This window comes from Ornithorhynchus anatinus, chromosome 6, assembly GCF_004115215.2.
Source record: "Ornithorhynchus anatinus isolate Pmale09 chromosome 6, mOrnAna1.pri.v4, whole genome shotgun sequence".
In the NCBI taxonomy this organism is placed as follows: Eukaryota; Metazoa; Chordata; class Mammalia; order Monotremata; family Ornithorhynchidae; genus Ornithorhynchus; species Ornithorhynchus anatinus.
The window spans coordinates 2,139,778-2,157,181 of NC_041733.1; the positions used below are offsets into that span (position 1 = coordinate 2,139,778).

At 54.7% G+C, this 17,404-nt stretch overlaps 1 protein-coding gene across 2 annotated transcripts; it reads left to right on the forward strand.

Annotated features, from left to right (window-relative positions):
- Positions 1-6,450: 6,450 nt before the first annotated feature.
- Positions 6,451-17,133, forward strand: APOOL (apolipoprotein O like). 2 transcript variants are annotated; one of them, XM_029067811.2, is made up of 9 exons: positions 6,451-6,528; positions 9,534-9,626; positions 10,203-10,322; positions 11,765-11,819; positions 13,158-13,256; positions 13,851-13,942; positions 14,519-14,611; positions 14,742-14,883; positions 15,297-17,133. In XM_029067811.2, the coding sequence occupies exons 1-9, from the start codon at positions 6,505-6,507 to the stop codon at positions 15,389-15,391; spliced, it is 813 nt and encodes a 270-aa protein (XP_028923644.1). In that variant the 5' UTR covers positions 6,451-6,504; the 3' UTR covers positions 15,392-17,133. The 2 variants fall into 2 exon arrangements, with proteins under 2 accessions (XP_028923644.1, XP_028923645.1); XM_029067812.2 differs by having other exon boundaries at positions 15,300-17,133.
- Positions 17,134-17,404: the final 271 nt, after the last annotated feature.

The window sequence follows — 17,404 nt, forward strand, 5'->3', positions numbered from 1 at the left end:
CGTTTTGGTTAATTTGCCGCTGAATAACGAGGACCAAGAGGAGAGAATCCTTCCTCTTCTAATGTCTGTTCCTAGCAAATCTGGGAAGCGACGGTACGGTATAGAGAAGCAGCACTAGTGGCTAGAGCACGGGCCTGGGAGTCAGAAGCTCATGGGTTCCAATCCCAGCTCCACCACTGGTCTGCTGTGTGACCTTGGGCAAGTCACTTCACTTCTCTGTACCTCAGATCCCTCATCTGTAAAATGGGGATTAAGACTGTGAGCCCGACATGGGACAGGGATTGTGTCCAACCCGATTTGCTTGTGTCCACCCCATCGCTTAGGACGGTGCCTGGCACACAGTAAGCACTTAAATACCATGATTCTTCTTCTTATTATTATTTTAGAGGCATCCACCCGCCTGTCCGTCGGTACATTTTGCTATTTTTTTAAAGCCAGGGACCCCCCAAGGGTTTCAGGATGAAAATGACTTTCTGAAACAAGTAACCGTGGATGATGGGCAAACTGCAGTCTGACTGTACTGTGACCGTGTGTATGGAGTGTTACGGGATGAACAAATTGCAGAATGTGCAGTGCTTTTGTATTCTCAGTGGTACACATGTATGTATATCACACACACAGTCTGAATTTGGCCCCAGATTTAAATTTTATGTGTGTGGGGGGGAGGGGGGTTGTTTGCGTGTGTGTGGGTGTGCGCGTGTATGAATATATGTATACATATATACATATATATAATGATCTCAGGCTTTAGTGGACCCCAGAAGCAGCCCCTGGAGCTCCCCCCATTAGGAAGATCAGAAAGCTCCACTTGAGAAAAGAATTTGCTCTTGATCTTTGCTGAAGTCTTTGAGTCACCAGTCAGGCAACCCCTTAAATTTCCCTCAAATGCCAGCGGGAGAAGTCCCGATTGCAATTCACTTCTCCAAGTGACTAAATCCAGCAGTAGTCCCACCCCAGGACCGCATCCCTGATTTCTCAGAGGGAGAGGTCACCTTCTACTAAACCAGTAGCTTTTCCGAATGTCAGTGAGGAACCTAGGATCGGAATGGAGCACAATTTTCACCCTCTGCGGGCTCAGACATCATCGGATTTTGACCGTGACTTCTCACGAGGCCTTAATCGGTGGTGCGCGGCGGGCCAGTGGCGTCCTATTAAACTCTCGTCTTGAAGACAGTGATCACCCATCCTCTAAGGCAATTCCCATCGGCTGATGCTGATCAATCAATGGTATTTATTGAGCGCTCACTGCGTGCAGAGCACTGTACCGAGGAGAGTCCAGTACAACAGAGTTGGTAGTCGTGTTCCCTGAACACAACGAGCTTACAGTCTAGAGAGGAAGCGAGAGGGGGCATGGAGCGAAGAACTAATCCAGCCGTGGGATCGGCTACTGTCTCGAGTGCTTGAGAGAGCCCAGTCAAGTGAGAAGACCACACAGTGCCTCCCCTCCAGGAGCTTCCGGTCGAGCCAGAGAGTCTGAACAGTAGACCGACCCAGTAGGACAACCCAAAAGAAAATGTCATCATTGTCCAGATCGCTGGAAACAGCCGCTGAGGTGGGGAAGACTCTGAACCAAGTCAGGGGGAAAGAACAAAGACAAGGGAGGCAGGAGATCCCAGTTCTTCCCTCCCGGCCCTGCCACTGGCCTGGTGAGCGACTTCAGGCAAAGCATTTGACCTCTCTGGGCCTCCGTTTCCTCATCTGTAAAATGGGGCTGTCAATACCCACCTCTTCCCCTACGCCCCCAGCCTCACAGGGATTGCTGTGAGGACAAATTGAACTACTTGATGTCAGGGCATCTGGGGGAAAAATGAAGGTCCCAGATAACTTCAGGGTGGCATCAGAATGACTCAACTCACAAGTGGCACAAGGTCCAGAGAGGGTCTCTCGTTGGTCTGGTTTTCCACTGATGGGGGAGGGTGGAGGCAAACTAACAGGTGGGGGGGTGAGCATGTTAACCACACGCTAAGGGGAATGTTTAGCACAGCAGGGTCAGAGACCCCAGCCCCTGGTCCCCCAGCGGGTAGCATTCACTGGAAGAACTGCCTAATTGGGAAAAGCTTTCTGTTTTCTCATTAAGCCTTTCAAATGAATGGGAAGTCACTCTCTTCTTGGGTGTTTTATGGCCTTTTCACCCGACGACAGCAGGGTCAGACCCTGGAAAGAGGCAATCGCCAGCCCCCCACCCCCCATCCTCCCCACCCCTGCTGCCCCTGTGGTCACAGGCACCGGCCCGGGTGTGCTGTGTGGGATTTCAATGGACATCCCAGGAGGGCGGGAGTGATGGGGAGAGGTGCTCCACAGGCTGTCCGCTCCACCTCAGGGGCAGCAGGCTGGGAAAAGCTGGCTACCGATCTGGGGAAGCCCCAGTCACCTCAGCCGACAAGTTTCCCCAGTCCGGACAGTTGAGTACCGGACACGTCCCCCCGACGCCCCCCTCCCTTCCCTCACTAGTGACGGACACAAACCTATCTTCATTTTCCATTTCTTTACATCCCGTCCCCCACCCCCGGGGACTTAGGAGCTCCGTGGTCGTGCTGAGCCCAGCTGACCTTCGGGACGGATTTCGGCCCTCTGTTCTTCCAGGAAACTGAAGGTTTTCCATTGGTTTTCCTAAAGCTAGCGAAAAAGCGGGGAAAATCAGAAAGCGCGCTAGGCCTTAAGAAACCTCGGACAGTTCATTTCCACTGAGACCGTGCCAGAAAGAGACTCTTCTCATTATCATCTCTAAGTCCCAGGCCAGTCAGGGCTCGGGCCTAGTTCATTCAGTAGGAAGTGAGGGCCTTATTTTGACGTGTGAAAATGTCTGACATGCCCGTGCTGAGGCTTCTGCACTCTAGCTGCATAAAAACTGGCTGTAGCGCATTTTTGTATCTTCAGGGGTGGAGATGCCAAAGCACTAGAGGGTGTCTCCTTGGGGGTCCATCGATCCATCCTCTCTTTCTCCGCTCACCAAGTGTATTTCCGACTCCCCGCTGACTTAAGACCTCCGGCACAGAGGGCTGGGGGCGAGGCGGGATGGGATCTCCGGGATCTTTCTTTTGTAAATATGGACATAATTCCTCTTTCTGTAGCAATAGAAAGTGCTAAACCAAACTTTCACTAGGACTGTTCTCCACCCGAAAAATATCTTATCGATCCAGAGACCGCGCCTTGAATGAAAATCGGGGAGTCTCCGTGACTCGTGGCAACTGCGTCCGGAGGTCACTCCGTAGGTCAGAAGCAGAATTCCGATCTCGTCGAGTTCCGTCGAGCGGCCGAACTCTCGACCGGGAATACGTGGTTGTTCTTGAGGGGAAAAATGGGTCGTGGTAAAGATTCTGAAAAGTTTGAGCAGCCGAACTTTCAACCGGGAATACGCGTTTGTTTTTGAGGGAAGAAAAGGTCGTGGTAAAGATTCGGAAAAGTCCGAGCGGCCGTCTTCCCGGGTTAGGGACGGCAGCCGGGAGCGCGATCGGCCAGAAGAAGGCCGATCCCGTGAGGGGGCCGCAAGCGGGGAGCCTGGAGACCTGCCTCTCCCACCCGGGGCCGGCGGACGTTCCCCCAGAACTCCCCCTCCCACTTGGGTCTCGAGGTGGGACGTCCCCTCCAATCGAGATGTCGTTCGGCATCTGAACGAAAACCAAATTCTTCAACCCGGCGGTGTGGCAGACGGGAGACCGAAACACCACCGGTCTAGGCTAGGTAGAAGGGAGTTTCAACCCCGCGAAAATAGAGAGCTTCTCCGGTCTCCCCAAGATGTTTCACGTTTTCTAGTTCTACCACAATGGGAGTTGGTCCACTAGTTTATATAGGCTGTGAATATCCGGTACTCTTCCTTTGGTTTTCCCTTCAGAGGAGTTCTGGATAACTTACAATAACTGGCTGCATTGTTTTCTATCATGGATTAAACTGTTACCTTTTTGTCCGTCAACAATGAGAATTTATGAATGGGAAACTTCACTGTGTGTTGCTCACTGGGCATATACCTCTGGTACACTGCACAGACGTGTAAGTTGTAAGTTGCACTGCAACATTAAAAAAAGGAACATATTGCTCTTTTTTCAAAGATATTATTAACTTATTTAAGAGATGTAAGCTGTACATTCTTGGAAGAATACCGGTTCTTCCTCAATTCAAAAGTAGCTTTTGTTTTGGGAAGAGTTGCCAACTTCAGTTGTAAATTTGGACTTCAATAAACTGAATTCTCTGCACTGAAACCATATGCTTCTCCTGTGACTTGTTTCCGGACCCTACCTCCAATAGGAAGGACAACACACACTCTCTCTCTCTCTGTAGGTAAATAGATACCTAAATACACATACACAATTGGGAGTGGGATCTTCACATCATCCGACTGGTATCTCATTAAACTCCTTGTAGGCAGGGCATGTTTCTACGAGTCTGTTACACTGGACTCTCCCAAACATTAGTAATAATAACCATAATAATAATAATGTTGGTATTTGCTAAGTGCTTATTATGCGCCGAGCAACATTCTAAGCGCCGGGGTAGACACAGGATAATCAGGTTGTCCCACATGAGGCTCACAGTCTTAATCCCCATTTTACAGATGTGGAAACTGAGGCACCGAGAAGTTAAGTGACTTGCCCAAAGTCACACAGCTGACAGGTGGCGGAGCAGGGATTAGAACCCATGACTTCTGACTCCTAAAGCCCGTGATCTTTCCACTGAGCCACCCTGCTTCTCTAGCAGTGTTCTGCACACCAGAAGCACTCAATACCACTGATGATGATTCCTGACTGGAGAGCTCTTCATCTGTCCCCCACCAGACACACACACGTGTGCACATATCCCAACTTTTTAATCATTCAATAGTATTTATTGAGCGCTTACTCTGTGCAGAGCACTGTACTAAGCACTTGAATTTTGAGAGCTGCAAAGGCATGGGCAGATAAGGCAGCGGGGAGGAGGGGATTTGGGAGGAGTTGAGGACCGGTAGGGGACAGGGGCTTCAGAGAGCTGCCGGGCTAGGGACCCACTTGGGGCCTTCTTGGCCCCGAGGGTGAAATTCCCCAACCCCATCAGGGTAGGGATGAAATAGGCGGGAGCTCACGGTCAGACAGTCCAGGAGACCTCCACTCCCAGTCTGCGGGGACCAGGGTCTGTCTCCCCTCACAACTCATTTGAAAAGCTGCACTCAGATTTGTTCCAGGTAGAACTCGGGAGGAAATCCGATCAATGAAATATATTGAGTACTTACTGTGTGCAGAGCATTTGGGAAAGCACAATACAACAGAGTTGGTAGACACGTCCCTTGCCCCCAACCAATTTACAGCCTAGATTGACTGTCCCGGGGAAGAAACCTGTTGGTTTCGGATCTCGGGCCGGAGGCTCAGCAGGCCCTGGAGCGACAGGACTCGTGACAGGCCGCAGACCTTCTGGTCCCTGGGTGGAGGATTCAATGCCAACAAGCAATTGAATGTGGCATGGTAAATGGGACTGATGATTCTGGGGGATTTTTGTCTTCCAAAACACAGTTTTCTCTCAACTTTTAAAGAATCTTTAGTACATCTTATCATCGATGACAGTCAATCATATTTAACGAGCACTTACTGTGTGTAGAGCACTGGATTAAGTGCTTGGGAGAGTACAATATAACAGGCACCTTCACTGCCGACGATAATCTTACACTCTCGAAGTGGAGACGGGCATTAATATAAATTACAGATATGTGCTGCGGGTGGGGGAAAGGGATGAATGCATTTTTGGATTCTCACTGGTATGCAGGGCACCGGCCTGTCACCGTGTGCAGAACGCTGACTGGGGCAATTTCTGGGGGCAGAGCACTGAGCCGGCGGTAGCGTGAGCAGCAAGCTGCATCGGGATGTAATGTTATCTTAGAGTTGGCCTCCCCCACTAGATTGCGAGATCTTTCAGGGAGGGATCGTGCCTGCTCACAGTCTGGGAAGCAGTGGGGCCTAGTGGAAAGAGCATGGGCCTGGGAGCCAGAGGACCTGGGTGCTAATCCCGTCAAAGGGCAGGGACTATGTCTGTTAATAATAATGTTGGTATTTGTTAAGCGCTTACTATGTGCAGAGCACTGTTCTGAGCGCTGGGGTAGACACAGGGGAATCAGGTTGTCCCACGTGGGGCTCACAGTCTTCATCCCCATTTGCAGATGAGGGCACTGAGGCCCAGTGAAGTGACTGGCCCACAGTCAACCCAGCTGACAAGTGGCCCAGGCGGGATTCGAACCCATGACCTCTGACTCCCAAGCCCGGGCTCTTGCCACTGAGCCACGCTGCTTCTCTATTACATAATAAACATCACTATTACCTCGTCTGTCAAATGGGGATGGAGACGGGGAGCCTCACGGGGGGACCACCCGAGGAGCCGGCTTCTCCCCGGGCGCTCAGAACAGTGCTCGGCACCTAGGAAGCGCTTAACAAATAGCAACAAATGGCAACGTGAGGAAGGGGCCGGTCCTGTGACGTCAGCAGGCGGGGTGTGGCGCATGCGCAGTGTCGGGGGGGGGGCAGCGCGGCCTAAGGCGGGGCCTAAGATATGGAGGCAGAGACGGGACATCAGGTCAGGGGCGGCCTGCTTGCTCGTTTGCACCCCTTCCTCCCTTTCCTCCTTTTCCTCCCTTTCCTCCCTTTCCTTCCCTCCATGGCCGGTCCTCTCCGTGCGGTCCCCGTCGGTCCGGTCCCATCCGGTCCTGGGGCCGTCGTCGCCGCTGCGGGGCCCGGACAGGGCACGGGAACGGGGGGTAGAGGGCAGGGGACAGGAGGCAAGGGACAGGGGGTAGAGGGCAAGGGACAGGGGGTAGAGGGCAAGGGACGGGGGCAGGAGGTAGAGGGCAAGGGGCAGGGGGCAAGGGACAGGGGGTAGGAGGCAGAGGCCAGGGGGCAAGGGACAGAGGACTGGGAACAGAGTGCAGGGGGCAGAAGGCAGGGTGCAAGGGGCAGAAGCCAGGAGGCAGGGACCAGAGGGCAGGGGACGGGGGCAAGGGACAGAGGGCAGGGGCACAGGAGGCAGAGGCCAAGGGACAGAGGACGGGGCCAGAGGGCAGGGGCACAGGAGGCAGAGGGCAGGGGACAGAGGACGGGGGCAGAGGGCAGGGGACAGATGGCAAAGGGCAGGGGGCAGAGGGCAGCGGTCCCCCGGGGCCTCCCCCCCCCCGCCCATCGATCCCTTCCTCCCCACCTCCCCACCCCCCCGCCCCGACAACCCACCAGTCGTTTCCATTGAGCCCTTCCTGCGGGCGGGACACCGTGCCCACCGCTGGGGACGGGGACGCGACAAGCAGCAGGCCAGAGTCGACAGAAGCAGCCTGGCCTAGTGGCAAGAGCCCGGCCTTCATAGTACTAAATAATAATGACATTTGTGAAGCGCTTACTCTGTGCCAAGCGCTGTTCTAAGCGCCGGGGTTGATACAAGGCCATCAGGTTGTCCCACGTGGGGCTCCCAGTCTTCATCCTTGGGCAAGGCACTTCTCTAGGCCTCGGTTTTCCCCTCTGTAAAATGAGGATTGAGACCACGAGCCTCATGTGGGACAGGGACTGGGTCCAACCCGATTTGCTTGCGACCATCCCAGCGCTTAGTCCGGTGCCTGGCGCATAGTAAGTGCTTAACAAGTAGTAATAATGGCATTTGTTAAACACTTACTATGTGCCAAGCACTATTCTAAACACTGGGAGGAATACAGGTTAATCAGGTTGTCCCACATGAGGCTCACAGTCTCCATCCCCATTTTACAGAAGAGGTAAGTGAGGCACAGAGAGGTTAAGTGACTTGCCCAGTCACACAGCTGACAAGTGGCGGAGTTGGGATTAGAACCTATGACCTCTGGCTCCCAAGCCCGGGCTCTTTCCAGTGAGCCACGCTGTTTCTCAAGTACATTGTTGAGGAGGGATTGTCTCTATTTGTTGCCGAATTGTACTTTCCAAGCGTTTAGTACAGTGCTCTGCACACAGTAGGTACTCAACAGATGCGATTGAATGAATGAATATGATTGACTGAATGAACCCCTGAGAATCAGTCAATCGTATTTGACGAGCGCTTTTTGTGTGTGGAATAGATGAGGTCACTGAGGCACTTGGAAGTGAAGTTTCTTGCCCGGGGTCACAGCAGACGAGGGGCAGAGCAGGGATTAGAACCCATGACCTTCTGACTCCCAGGCCCGGCCTCTGTGCCGTGCCGTGCCGTGCCGCTTCCCCATCACAGCTCCCCCACATAGCTCCTCTAAAGCCAACCCAGTCACTGTGCCTCCATCTCGTCTCTCTGGCCGCCAACCCCTCGCCCACGTCCTGCCTCTGGCCCGGAACGCCCTCCCCCTTCCTATAATAATAATGTTGGTATTTGTTAAGCGCTCACTAGGTGTCAAGCACTCCAAGCGCTGGGGTGGATACACCGTAATCAGGTTGTCCCACGTGGGGCTCACGGTCTTCATCCCCATTTTCCAGCTGAGGTCACTGAGGCACGGAGACGTGAAGTGACTTGCCCAAGGTCACACAGCTGACAAGCGGCGGAGCCGGGATTAGAACCCAAGGCCTCTGACTCCCAAGCCCGGGCTCTTTCCATTGAGCCACGCTGCTTCTCACAGATTAGACCGTAAGCCTGTCAAAGGGCAGGGACTGTCTATCTGTTGCCGATTTGTCCATTCCAAGCGCTTAGTACAGTGCTCTGCACATAGTAAGCGCTCAGTAAATACTATTGAATGAATGAATGAATATCTAACGTACGCTCACTCTTCCCACCTTTAAAGCCCTCCCCAAATCACCCCTCCTCCAAGGGGCCTTCCCTGCCCAAGCCCTCATTTCCCCTATTCGCCTTCCCTTTTTTTATGGTATTTGTTAAGCGCTTACTATGTGCCAGGCACTGTACCGAGGGCTGGGGTGGATAGAGACTAATCGGGTCAGACACAGTCCAGGTCTCAACACGGGCCTCACAGCGTTAATCCCCATTTTACAGGTGAGGTAACTGAGGCACAGAGAAGTGGAGTGACTTGCCCAAGTTCATTCAGCAGAGCCGAGATCAAAAGCCAGGTCCTTCTGACTCCCAGGCCGGTGCTCTACCCATGAGGTCATACTGTTTGGACCCTTACCCCTTAATTATTTGATAGTCACCCCACCCTCAGCACTTACGACGTATCTCTATACTCTGACACTTCCCCTGTGTGTAATATATTTTAGTATCTCTCTACTCTTCCTCATTCTAAACTCCTTGTGGGCGGGGATTCTACAAACTGGGTTGGATTGTACTCTCCCAAGCGCTCAGTCCAGTGCTCTGCACATGTGGAAAGAGCACGGGCTTTGGAGTCAGAGGTCATGGGTTCCAATCCCGGCTCTGCCTCTTGTCAGCTGTGTGACTATGGGCAAGTCACTTCACTTCTCTGTGCCTCAGTTCCCTCATCTGTCAAATGGGGATGAAGACTGTGAGCCTCACGTAGGACAACCTGATTACCCTGTATCCCCCCCAGCGCTTAGAACGGCGCTCTGCACATAGTAAGCGCTTCACAAATACCAACATTATTATCAAAGGCCTGGGGCGGATTCCTCCCCTTCACCCCATCTCCGCTCTGTCCTTCCCAGGTGGGGAGGCCACCGGCTGTCCCCGCGATGGGCCTGGCGGCCGCCTCTATCTCAGACGGAGGACCCCGGAGACAGCTGCTGAAGCCAAGCCAGGTGAGCCGTGCCCTCGGACCACCCTCTGCCGATACACGGGGAGAAGCAAGTGTGACCTAGTGGATAGAGCACGGGGCGGGGAGACAGAAGGTCTCTGTTCTGGTTCTAATCCCAGCTCCGCCCCATCTCTGCTGGGCGAGATCCTGGACCAGTCACTTCACTTCTCTGGGCCTCAGTTCCTTCATCTGTGAAATGGGGAGCCCTATGGGGAACAGGAACTGTTTCCAACCTGCTGACTAACTTGTATCTACACCAGTGCCTAGAACAGTGCTCGCCATACTGTAAGCGCTTAACAAGGACCATAATTATTAATTATTATTATTGTTATTCTCCCCATCCCCCGATCCCTTGGGGCCGCCACACACGTGGCAGAAAAACACTGGGGAGAAATCCATCCCAAGCATCAGGTTGGATCCCTCTGGGGGCTGTAGAACAAAGCGGGAGCGGCGGGTCCTGGGGGTCCGTCCACCTGCCCGCCTTTAAGTCACGCTGCAGGTCGCCCGGCCCCCAGAGCCCGGCGGGTCAATCCGGCCCGCCCCACGCCCCCACCCCCAATGCGTTTCTTTCGGCCCGCAGCTCCCCATTTACAGCGCGCCGCCCCTCGGCTCCCGGTACATCGAAGAGCAGCCCGGACGCTTACAGATGGCCATCGCCTCGGTCCGAACCACCGTGGGACGCTACGTCAGCTGGTGCCAGGTCAGGCGGCCTCTTCTTGGGTCCAAACGCTCTTCCGGGGATTCGGGTCAGTTCGGACACTCCCTCCGGCGGAGGTTTTCCGGCCCAAGGGTGGGGTTTGCCCAGAATTCCCAGCAGTTCCCCAATGGTCTGGTCACTTGACTGGCTCTTTGGAGTCGCCAGATCGGTACTGGAAGGGACGATTGTGTTTTCCAAAAGTCCCAGATCCTTCTTCCTCACTATGAAGCGGGTATTCCCAACTGGCTCGGGGTGGGGGATCTGTGCCCCAGTCAGATATGAGGCCGTACCCGGACGTGGGGCGATGCCTCCTTCAGCCGAGGCCGACTCGAGCCTCCGGCGGGACGGCCCTATGGGCCCCGCTCACCTCATCTCCGGTTTTCCGGCCCGACCGCCGGACCGCCGCCAGGCACTCGCTGGAAATCCCCGGCCCTGAGTGGTAGCCATCCAGCTGAGCTACTGGCCACACTAACCCCTGCTCGCAGTCAGCAGGGAAAAGCTCAACCGGGGTCAACCGCTTTGTTGACGGAGGTCTGCTGTGCCCCCAACCCCTTGATCAGTGGGCACAAAAAAATGGTGCTTTTGTGACCCCTTTAGAAACCCAGTTTCCCGCTCATTCAGAGCTTGGGCTCCAGTGACCCCTTCTGGTGAAGAGGGTGGGAAAATTCATTCATTCATTTAATCGTATTTATTGGACACTTACTGTGTGCAGAGCATTGTACTAAGCGCTTGGGAACAATACAACAAGGAACAGTGACAGTCCCTGCCCACGGCGGGCTCAAAGTCTAGAGGGACAACACCAAAGCCCCCACCAACGTAGCCAGAGGCTCCTTGAAGGGGTCAGGGATTCCTAAGGAGATTATGCAGACCGAAGTCTTAAAGAAAACTCGCTTACCGACAACCCGTCTGTGCTGTTTTATACATTTATTTAATTCCCAGGTTCCTAAGAGCTTGTCCACATGCACCACAGCTCGACCAGGTGACTAATCCCTACAAATAAGACAACGTCCTCAGCACCCTTTTTTAACGCAGCCCCCATTTTTCAAAAACCACCTCTTCACCAAACGGCCGTGAAGTCACGTGGCTTTTTTTCTGTTTTACCACCTTGTGTTTGGGCCGAAGCTGCCCGCATTCGCTATGGTTGTAAGGCTTTGAGAAGCAGCGTGGCTCAGTGGATAGAGCATGGGCCTGAGAGTCAGAAGGTCATGGGTTCTAACCCCAGCTCTTCCTCCTGCCGGCTGTGTGACCCCGGGCATGTCACTTCACTCTACCGGTTACCTCATCTGTAAAATGGGGATTGAGACTCCGAGCCCCACGTGGGACAGGGACTGTATCCAACCCGCTTTGCTTGTATCCACCCCAGTGCTTAGTACAGTGCCTGGTACATAGTAAGTGCTTAAATATAATTATTAATATCAACTGGTTCTCTCTGGTTGTTTGTGCAGGGCGTGTACATCTTTGTGAAGACGGGGATAGTGGGCACTGTGCGGCTTGGGAAAGGTAGGTGAGCGGGCGGCTTGTATTCCCCGCTCAGATGCTGTCTCGGGAAGTCCAACTGTATGATGTACGGGCGGGGCCGGGAGGACATGGTGTGGGCAACCCCAATCAAGCCTGGCAAAGGGAAAGGTGCCATTCTCCCCTCTGCCCTTCTGGGTCCCAGGGCAAGTGGTCCTCAGATTGGCAGGTTTTATCTGGCATTTACCATGTGCTAAGCTTTGGGATCGCGCCAGGATAACAGAGCAGACACATTCCCTGTCCCACATGGGCTATATAGTCTTTGAGGGAAAGAGGTTTCTTACCCTCACTGTAGTCTGGAAAACCGGAGCCAGGCTTCTTGACTCCAACTCTCACACCCCTTTCCACTAGGCCACCCTGCCTCCCATTTGGAGGAGAGGGAGCTGCTGAGATGGGAAATCACAGTCAGTCAATAGGACGTATTGAGTGCCTACAATTTGGAGAACACTGGACTAAGCAGTTGGGAGAGTACAAGATAACAGAGTAGGTAGGCACCATCCCCGCCCACAAGTCTACAGAGGGACACAGACATTACAGTCCATTACAGATGGGGGAAATGGTAATGGATAAGTGGACATAAGTGCTCTGGGGCAGGGGTGAGCAACAAACGGCTTTAAAGGAGCACAGGCAAGTGAACAGCACAAGTCTACGCATGTCGTGAGTCTACGCAACTCCGTGAGCACATCTGTGATATGTGTGTGTGCTCACGCACAGGCATGAACACACATTTCTATTCTGACCTCCTAATCATGTACGTACCCCAGTGCTCAGTAAAGTGCTCTGCACAAAATAAGTTTTTAAATACAACCCGTATTCGTACAGTCTGTGTGCACGTGTCGTCAGGAGGCTGGGTGACGTGTCGGCCTTCTCGGTCCCTCACCCAAACGGTCAGGGGTGGACGTGGCCGTTTGCGCCCTCTCTGGGGATGAAGGTAGCCTTGGGAGGCTGGACTTGGGAAGGGCAGCACAAAGTGAGTTTGGAGAAAAGCAGAGGCGGTAGGAGCCCTCACTCTGGTTTCCAGACAGGAAAGGATCAGTCAGCCTATCGTTCAATCGGTGGTATTTATTGTGCAGACCACCGTAGTAAGCGCCGGACGGATGTGTTGAATGTGACACCGACCATATCGACCAGCCACCTTCTGAACCAAGATCGCTGCCATTTGGTTTTTCACTTGGCCCATCGCCCATTGTAGCTCCCTTTCCCTCCCGCCGCCGGCCAGCTGTGGCCCAGAGCCACCCCGGGCCAGCTTGCGCCTGATCCGAGTGGGGAAAATCCCGTAATTCCTTGTTCCTTTTCTCCTTCTCCTCCTCCTCGTCCCTCCAGATACCTATGTCTATCTGAAGAACCCACCCCAAGACTTCCTTCCCAGAGCCGGTGTGATCGCCGCTTCGGGCCTGGCGGGCTTGGCCTCAGCAAGGAGAGGTGAGGCGGGCGGGGGGCTCCGGGCCCCTTCTTCTCCCTCACAGCAGGGAGGGCAGGGGGAGCCTCCAACTCTTCATCTTTGTAAAATGACTTTTCACAGAACGGTGGAAGCGAGGCAGGGTTTATTTGTTCAGAGCACCAGAAGAAACTTGGCTAGCTCAGGTGTGAGTTTGTGAACAGGACCGAGTTAGATTGGAAGACACTCCACCCTCGCTCGGTCCTATCATGTTCATTCAGTCATATTTATTAAGCGCTCACTGTGTGCAGGGTGCTGTACTAAATGCTTGGGAGAGGACAATATAACAATAGACAGACATCCCTGTCCACAATGAGCTTACAGTCTAGAAGGGGAGGCAGACATTAGTTATAAATAAATAAATTACAGACATGTACAGAAGTGCTGTGGGGCTGGGAGGGGGGATAAAGGAGCAAGTCAGGGAGAAGAGGAAAGGAGATGGAGGGGAAAGATTTGGTCCCAAGCTCGGCAGTTTCATTCCGCCTCGGTGGGTCTCCCTCTGTGCCCTGGGCCCGCCCAAAGGGCGCGGGCAGGCTGGCGCACCGGCCCCGGGTGAGACGTTTGGTTGGGGCGGGCAGGCTCGCGCTGGAAGAAGATCGCCTACCCGTTGGGACTCGCTGCGGCGGGAGCGTCCGTCTGCTACCCGGCTCAGGCGGTCATCGTCGCCAAGGTAAGAGGAGCCCGCCTGGGTCAGCGTCCGCACCGGTCACTGCCCCGTAGCTGGCCTGGGGGAGCGCAGGAGGTTGCGGGGGAAGGGAAGGGCGCTCCTCCTCTTTGTTAGCCGGGGGGCAGGCAACAAGCACCATTTCTTGAAAGACTTCTGAGCTGGGTTTCTTTCGTGACTGTGCTTTTTGGATCACTCGGCTAAATAACGATATTTGGAATGGCCCTTACGCTTTAATTTTTCAAAGGAAATGCACTCAACGGTGCAGTAGCGGATGTAGACGGTTCCTGCCCTCAAGGGCCTCCCAGTCGGACAAAAGCGTTCGCTCCCTACCCCCATGAGAGGTCGGGACAGGACTCGGCCTCGGCTCTGACCCACGGCTCTCCGGGGTGGGGCGGGGAGGGGACAGTGATCAGCTTAGCCCACTCAGCGACTGGTCTTTCCCCGGCTTCCCGCTGGCCTCACTTCTTTGTGTCTCTTCGAGGGGCTGATTCAGCCCCCCGGGCCCCACACCATCCCCCTGTTTATAGGTGACCCAGGGCCCGTCATGCTTGTTTCTATCCGTGTTCTCGTTGGGAGCAGGTGGCCGGGAAAAAGGCGTATGCTGCAGGCCAGCGCGTGGGTGAAGCGGTGGGATCGGCGTGGGCGGGAAGCGGCGCTCGGGACTCGACCCAGGTAGGCGTCGGGATGGGGGTGTCGCCACGGGCAAACCTCACCCCGTCTGTCCCCGCCGCAGACTCCCTGGGTTAAGGGGTGGGGCTGCGGTTTCACGTGTCCAACCAGGCAAGCTGCCCTTCTGCTCCAGGTCGCGGCCCACGCCGGATCCCGAGAAGCTGCGGAGACGCCGCCTCCACCGCCTCAGGTCCTGCTCAGGGACTCAATTCCCGCAGCCACCAGAGGGCCCAAATCCAGCGCCGAAACGCAGGCCCGATCCCAGCCCAGCCCAGGTAGGGGGGAGCTTACTCTAATAATAATAATAATGATGGTATTTGTTAAGTGCTTACTGTGTGCCAAGCACTGTTGTAAGCACTGAGGGAGGTACAAGGTAATCAGGTTGTCCCACGTGGAGCTCTCTGTCTCAATCCCCATTATACAGTTAAGGCTACTGAGGCACAGAGAAGTTAAGTGACTTGCCCAAAGTCACACAGCTGATAAGTGGCGGAACTCCAAAACCACCTCTCTGCCTCCCGGGTGTCGGCCCCACCCCGCCCCATCCTGATTTCCCTCTGGACCTTCTGTGTCCCTACCCCACCCGGCATCTGGTTTCGGATGCCATTTTGCCCATCCCACCGCATGCCCCGTTAGTTCTCCTCGCGACATCGGACGCCAGCTGACGGTGCTTTTGTTCATTCTCTCTCAGCAGGGGTGGGATTCCTACTTAAGGCCAACCCCGAGCTCCTGGACCACGGCCAAGCCAACCCCGAAGACCGGGACATGTACAGCACGAGAAGCTGAAGGGCGGGCGGGAAGACACATTGGAAAAGACAGCGGCCGACTGTAAAAAGACGGGGTCTTTTCTCAAGTCTTCACACTTAACCGTTTCCTACTTTGGCCTGTCGTCCCAGTGCTGGGTGACATGGATAAGAGCCTTATGAAATGTCGGGTCACGACCAAGAGATGTCCGTCAGGGCCCTGCTGCTGCTGCCACTTACTGCGGTCACTTAAAATGGCCAGCAAGAAGGAGTTAAGGGTGTGCCAACCCCTCCGGCCAACCTTCTATCCCTCCCTGGGCTCCTGGTCCCCCCGCCCCTCCGCGCCTTCCCCTTCCCCCCTCCACCTTGGGTTGGGAGGGCTGATAAATGACCTCTTTACAGCAGTTCACCCCAAAGTTGGCTCAAGTTGGATTTCAGCATGCTTCCCCCAGAGCGGGGGCTGCTGGAATCAGATGAACTAAGACCAGATAAGCTCCCTCAGTGCTGCTTATCCCCCTTTTCAACCCAACAAGACCCCTGGTGAAATCACTGAGAAAAAAAATCCAGTAAGTGCTGCCAGCTGGTGGCTCGGTTCACTGGGTAGCTGTGAGCCTGGGCTCAGGTCATCTGTTAATGCGAGGCTGGGGGAAGAAAGCACCAGGCTGGGAGCCAGGAGACTGGGGAGGGGGAGTTCTGCTGGGGCAGGGCCAGTGAGGGGGCCCTGGTCTGACCCAAGGGCCACCTGAGGCATACCGCCGACCAGATAGGCACCACAGCCGGCCAGTCGCCATAGGCAGGGTACCCTTCAGCAGGCCGTGGGGCCCGGCCGCGGAAATCCGCCGCCCTTGGCTGTATGCTGGACCTCCGCCCGTCTCCTCGCTCGTTTCACGACAGGCAGGGACCAGAGGGCATAGGTGGGCCTATGCGACCCACTGCAGCTAGAGGCATCTCCTCCAACCAGGGTGGCATTCCTGATGGAACGCTCCATCTCCTTTGGCCTCAACCCCGGGGAACGGGTCTGTCTTCAGCGCTCAGCCGCTCCCGCACTTCCTCCCTCCTCGTCCCCCGCCCCATTGAGCATCAAATAGATACCTCCGATGCGGCTGACGGGTACCCGTCTTACCGACATCCTTGCCTACGGGGTTTCTTCCGCCCCGGGGGGAAGAGGCCTCTGGGAAGACCCGACCGCTCAGTCGGTCGACGGTTCTCTGACCCACCACGGCCCTGCCTTGCCCCTTGGACGTTCAGGCAGAGCTAGAATTGAGTTGGATGTTTCGACGTTACGAAGAAAAGCTGTGGTAATTATCTTCAAAATGGGCACAGCCCTCAGAGCAATTAGTAGGAAGTCTTAGCCAGGGCATCCATCTCTCCTTTTAAACCCTAACAATGTAAGAAGCCTTCAGCAATGCCAGCCTGCCTGGCCACCCAAGTGCCTTTCTTAGCAGCAGGGAAATTGACCGACAACTGTGCAGGGAACTACAAACCTGAAAAGTCACCAGGTGCCCAACCAGCAGGGCCCCAGGTTTGGGTCAGTGTGACTGAGCAATAGGACACCGCCCAAGGCGGATAAATGGTTTCATTTTGTTTCCCTGTGGTCTGGGGGGGCTAGCGTTGTAGAGGGAAGAATCGGGAGTCCAGTGAGGTTCGACGTGGGTTTCGGCCGCAGGCAGAAGTTTTCACAGCCATATTTTGGGGCAGCTGTTGCATTCTCTTGCTTTCCCTCATTTGGAACAAGGGGAAAATAAAAGGGTTTTTTTCTGGGCATGTGGTGCAATCTGGCATTAACATACAGCCTCTTGTTGATATTCAGATCTTATTTGCCACGGGTCACAGGGGATCAAGATTCCCTAGCTGGGGGGAGGCTGGGAGGGAGGGCCAGGCCAAGAACAGGAGGTGGTCCCTACGTGCCAGAAGAGGACGGTCTGACCATGCCATTATCTCCCCCTCCCCCTCCAAGGTACCTTGATTTGGCCACTGGCGCCCATCTTCCGGGCCTCGATATCTGGGTATCCGTGGCTGGGCCTCAGGCCCTCCAGGTTCCCAAAACATCTGACCA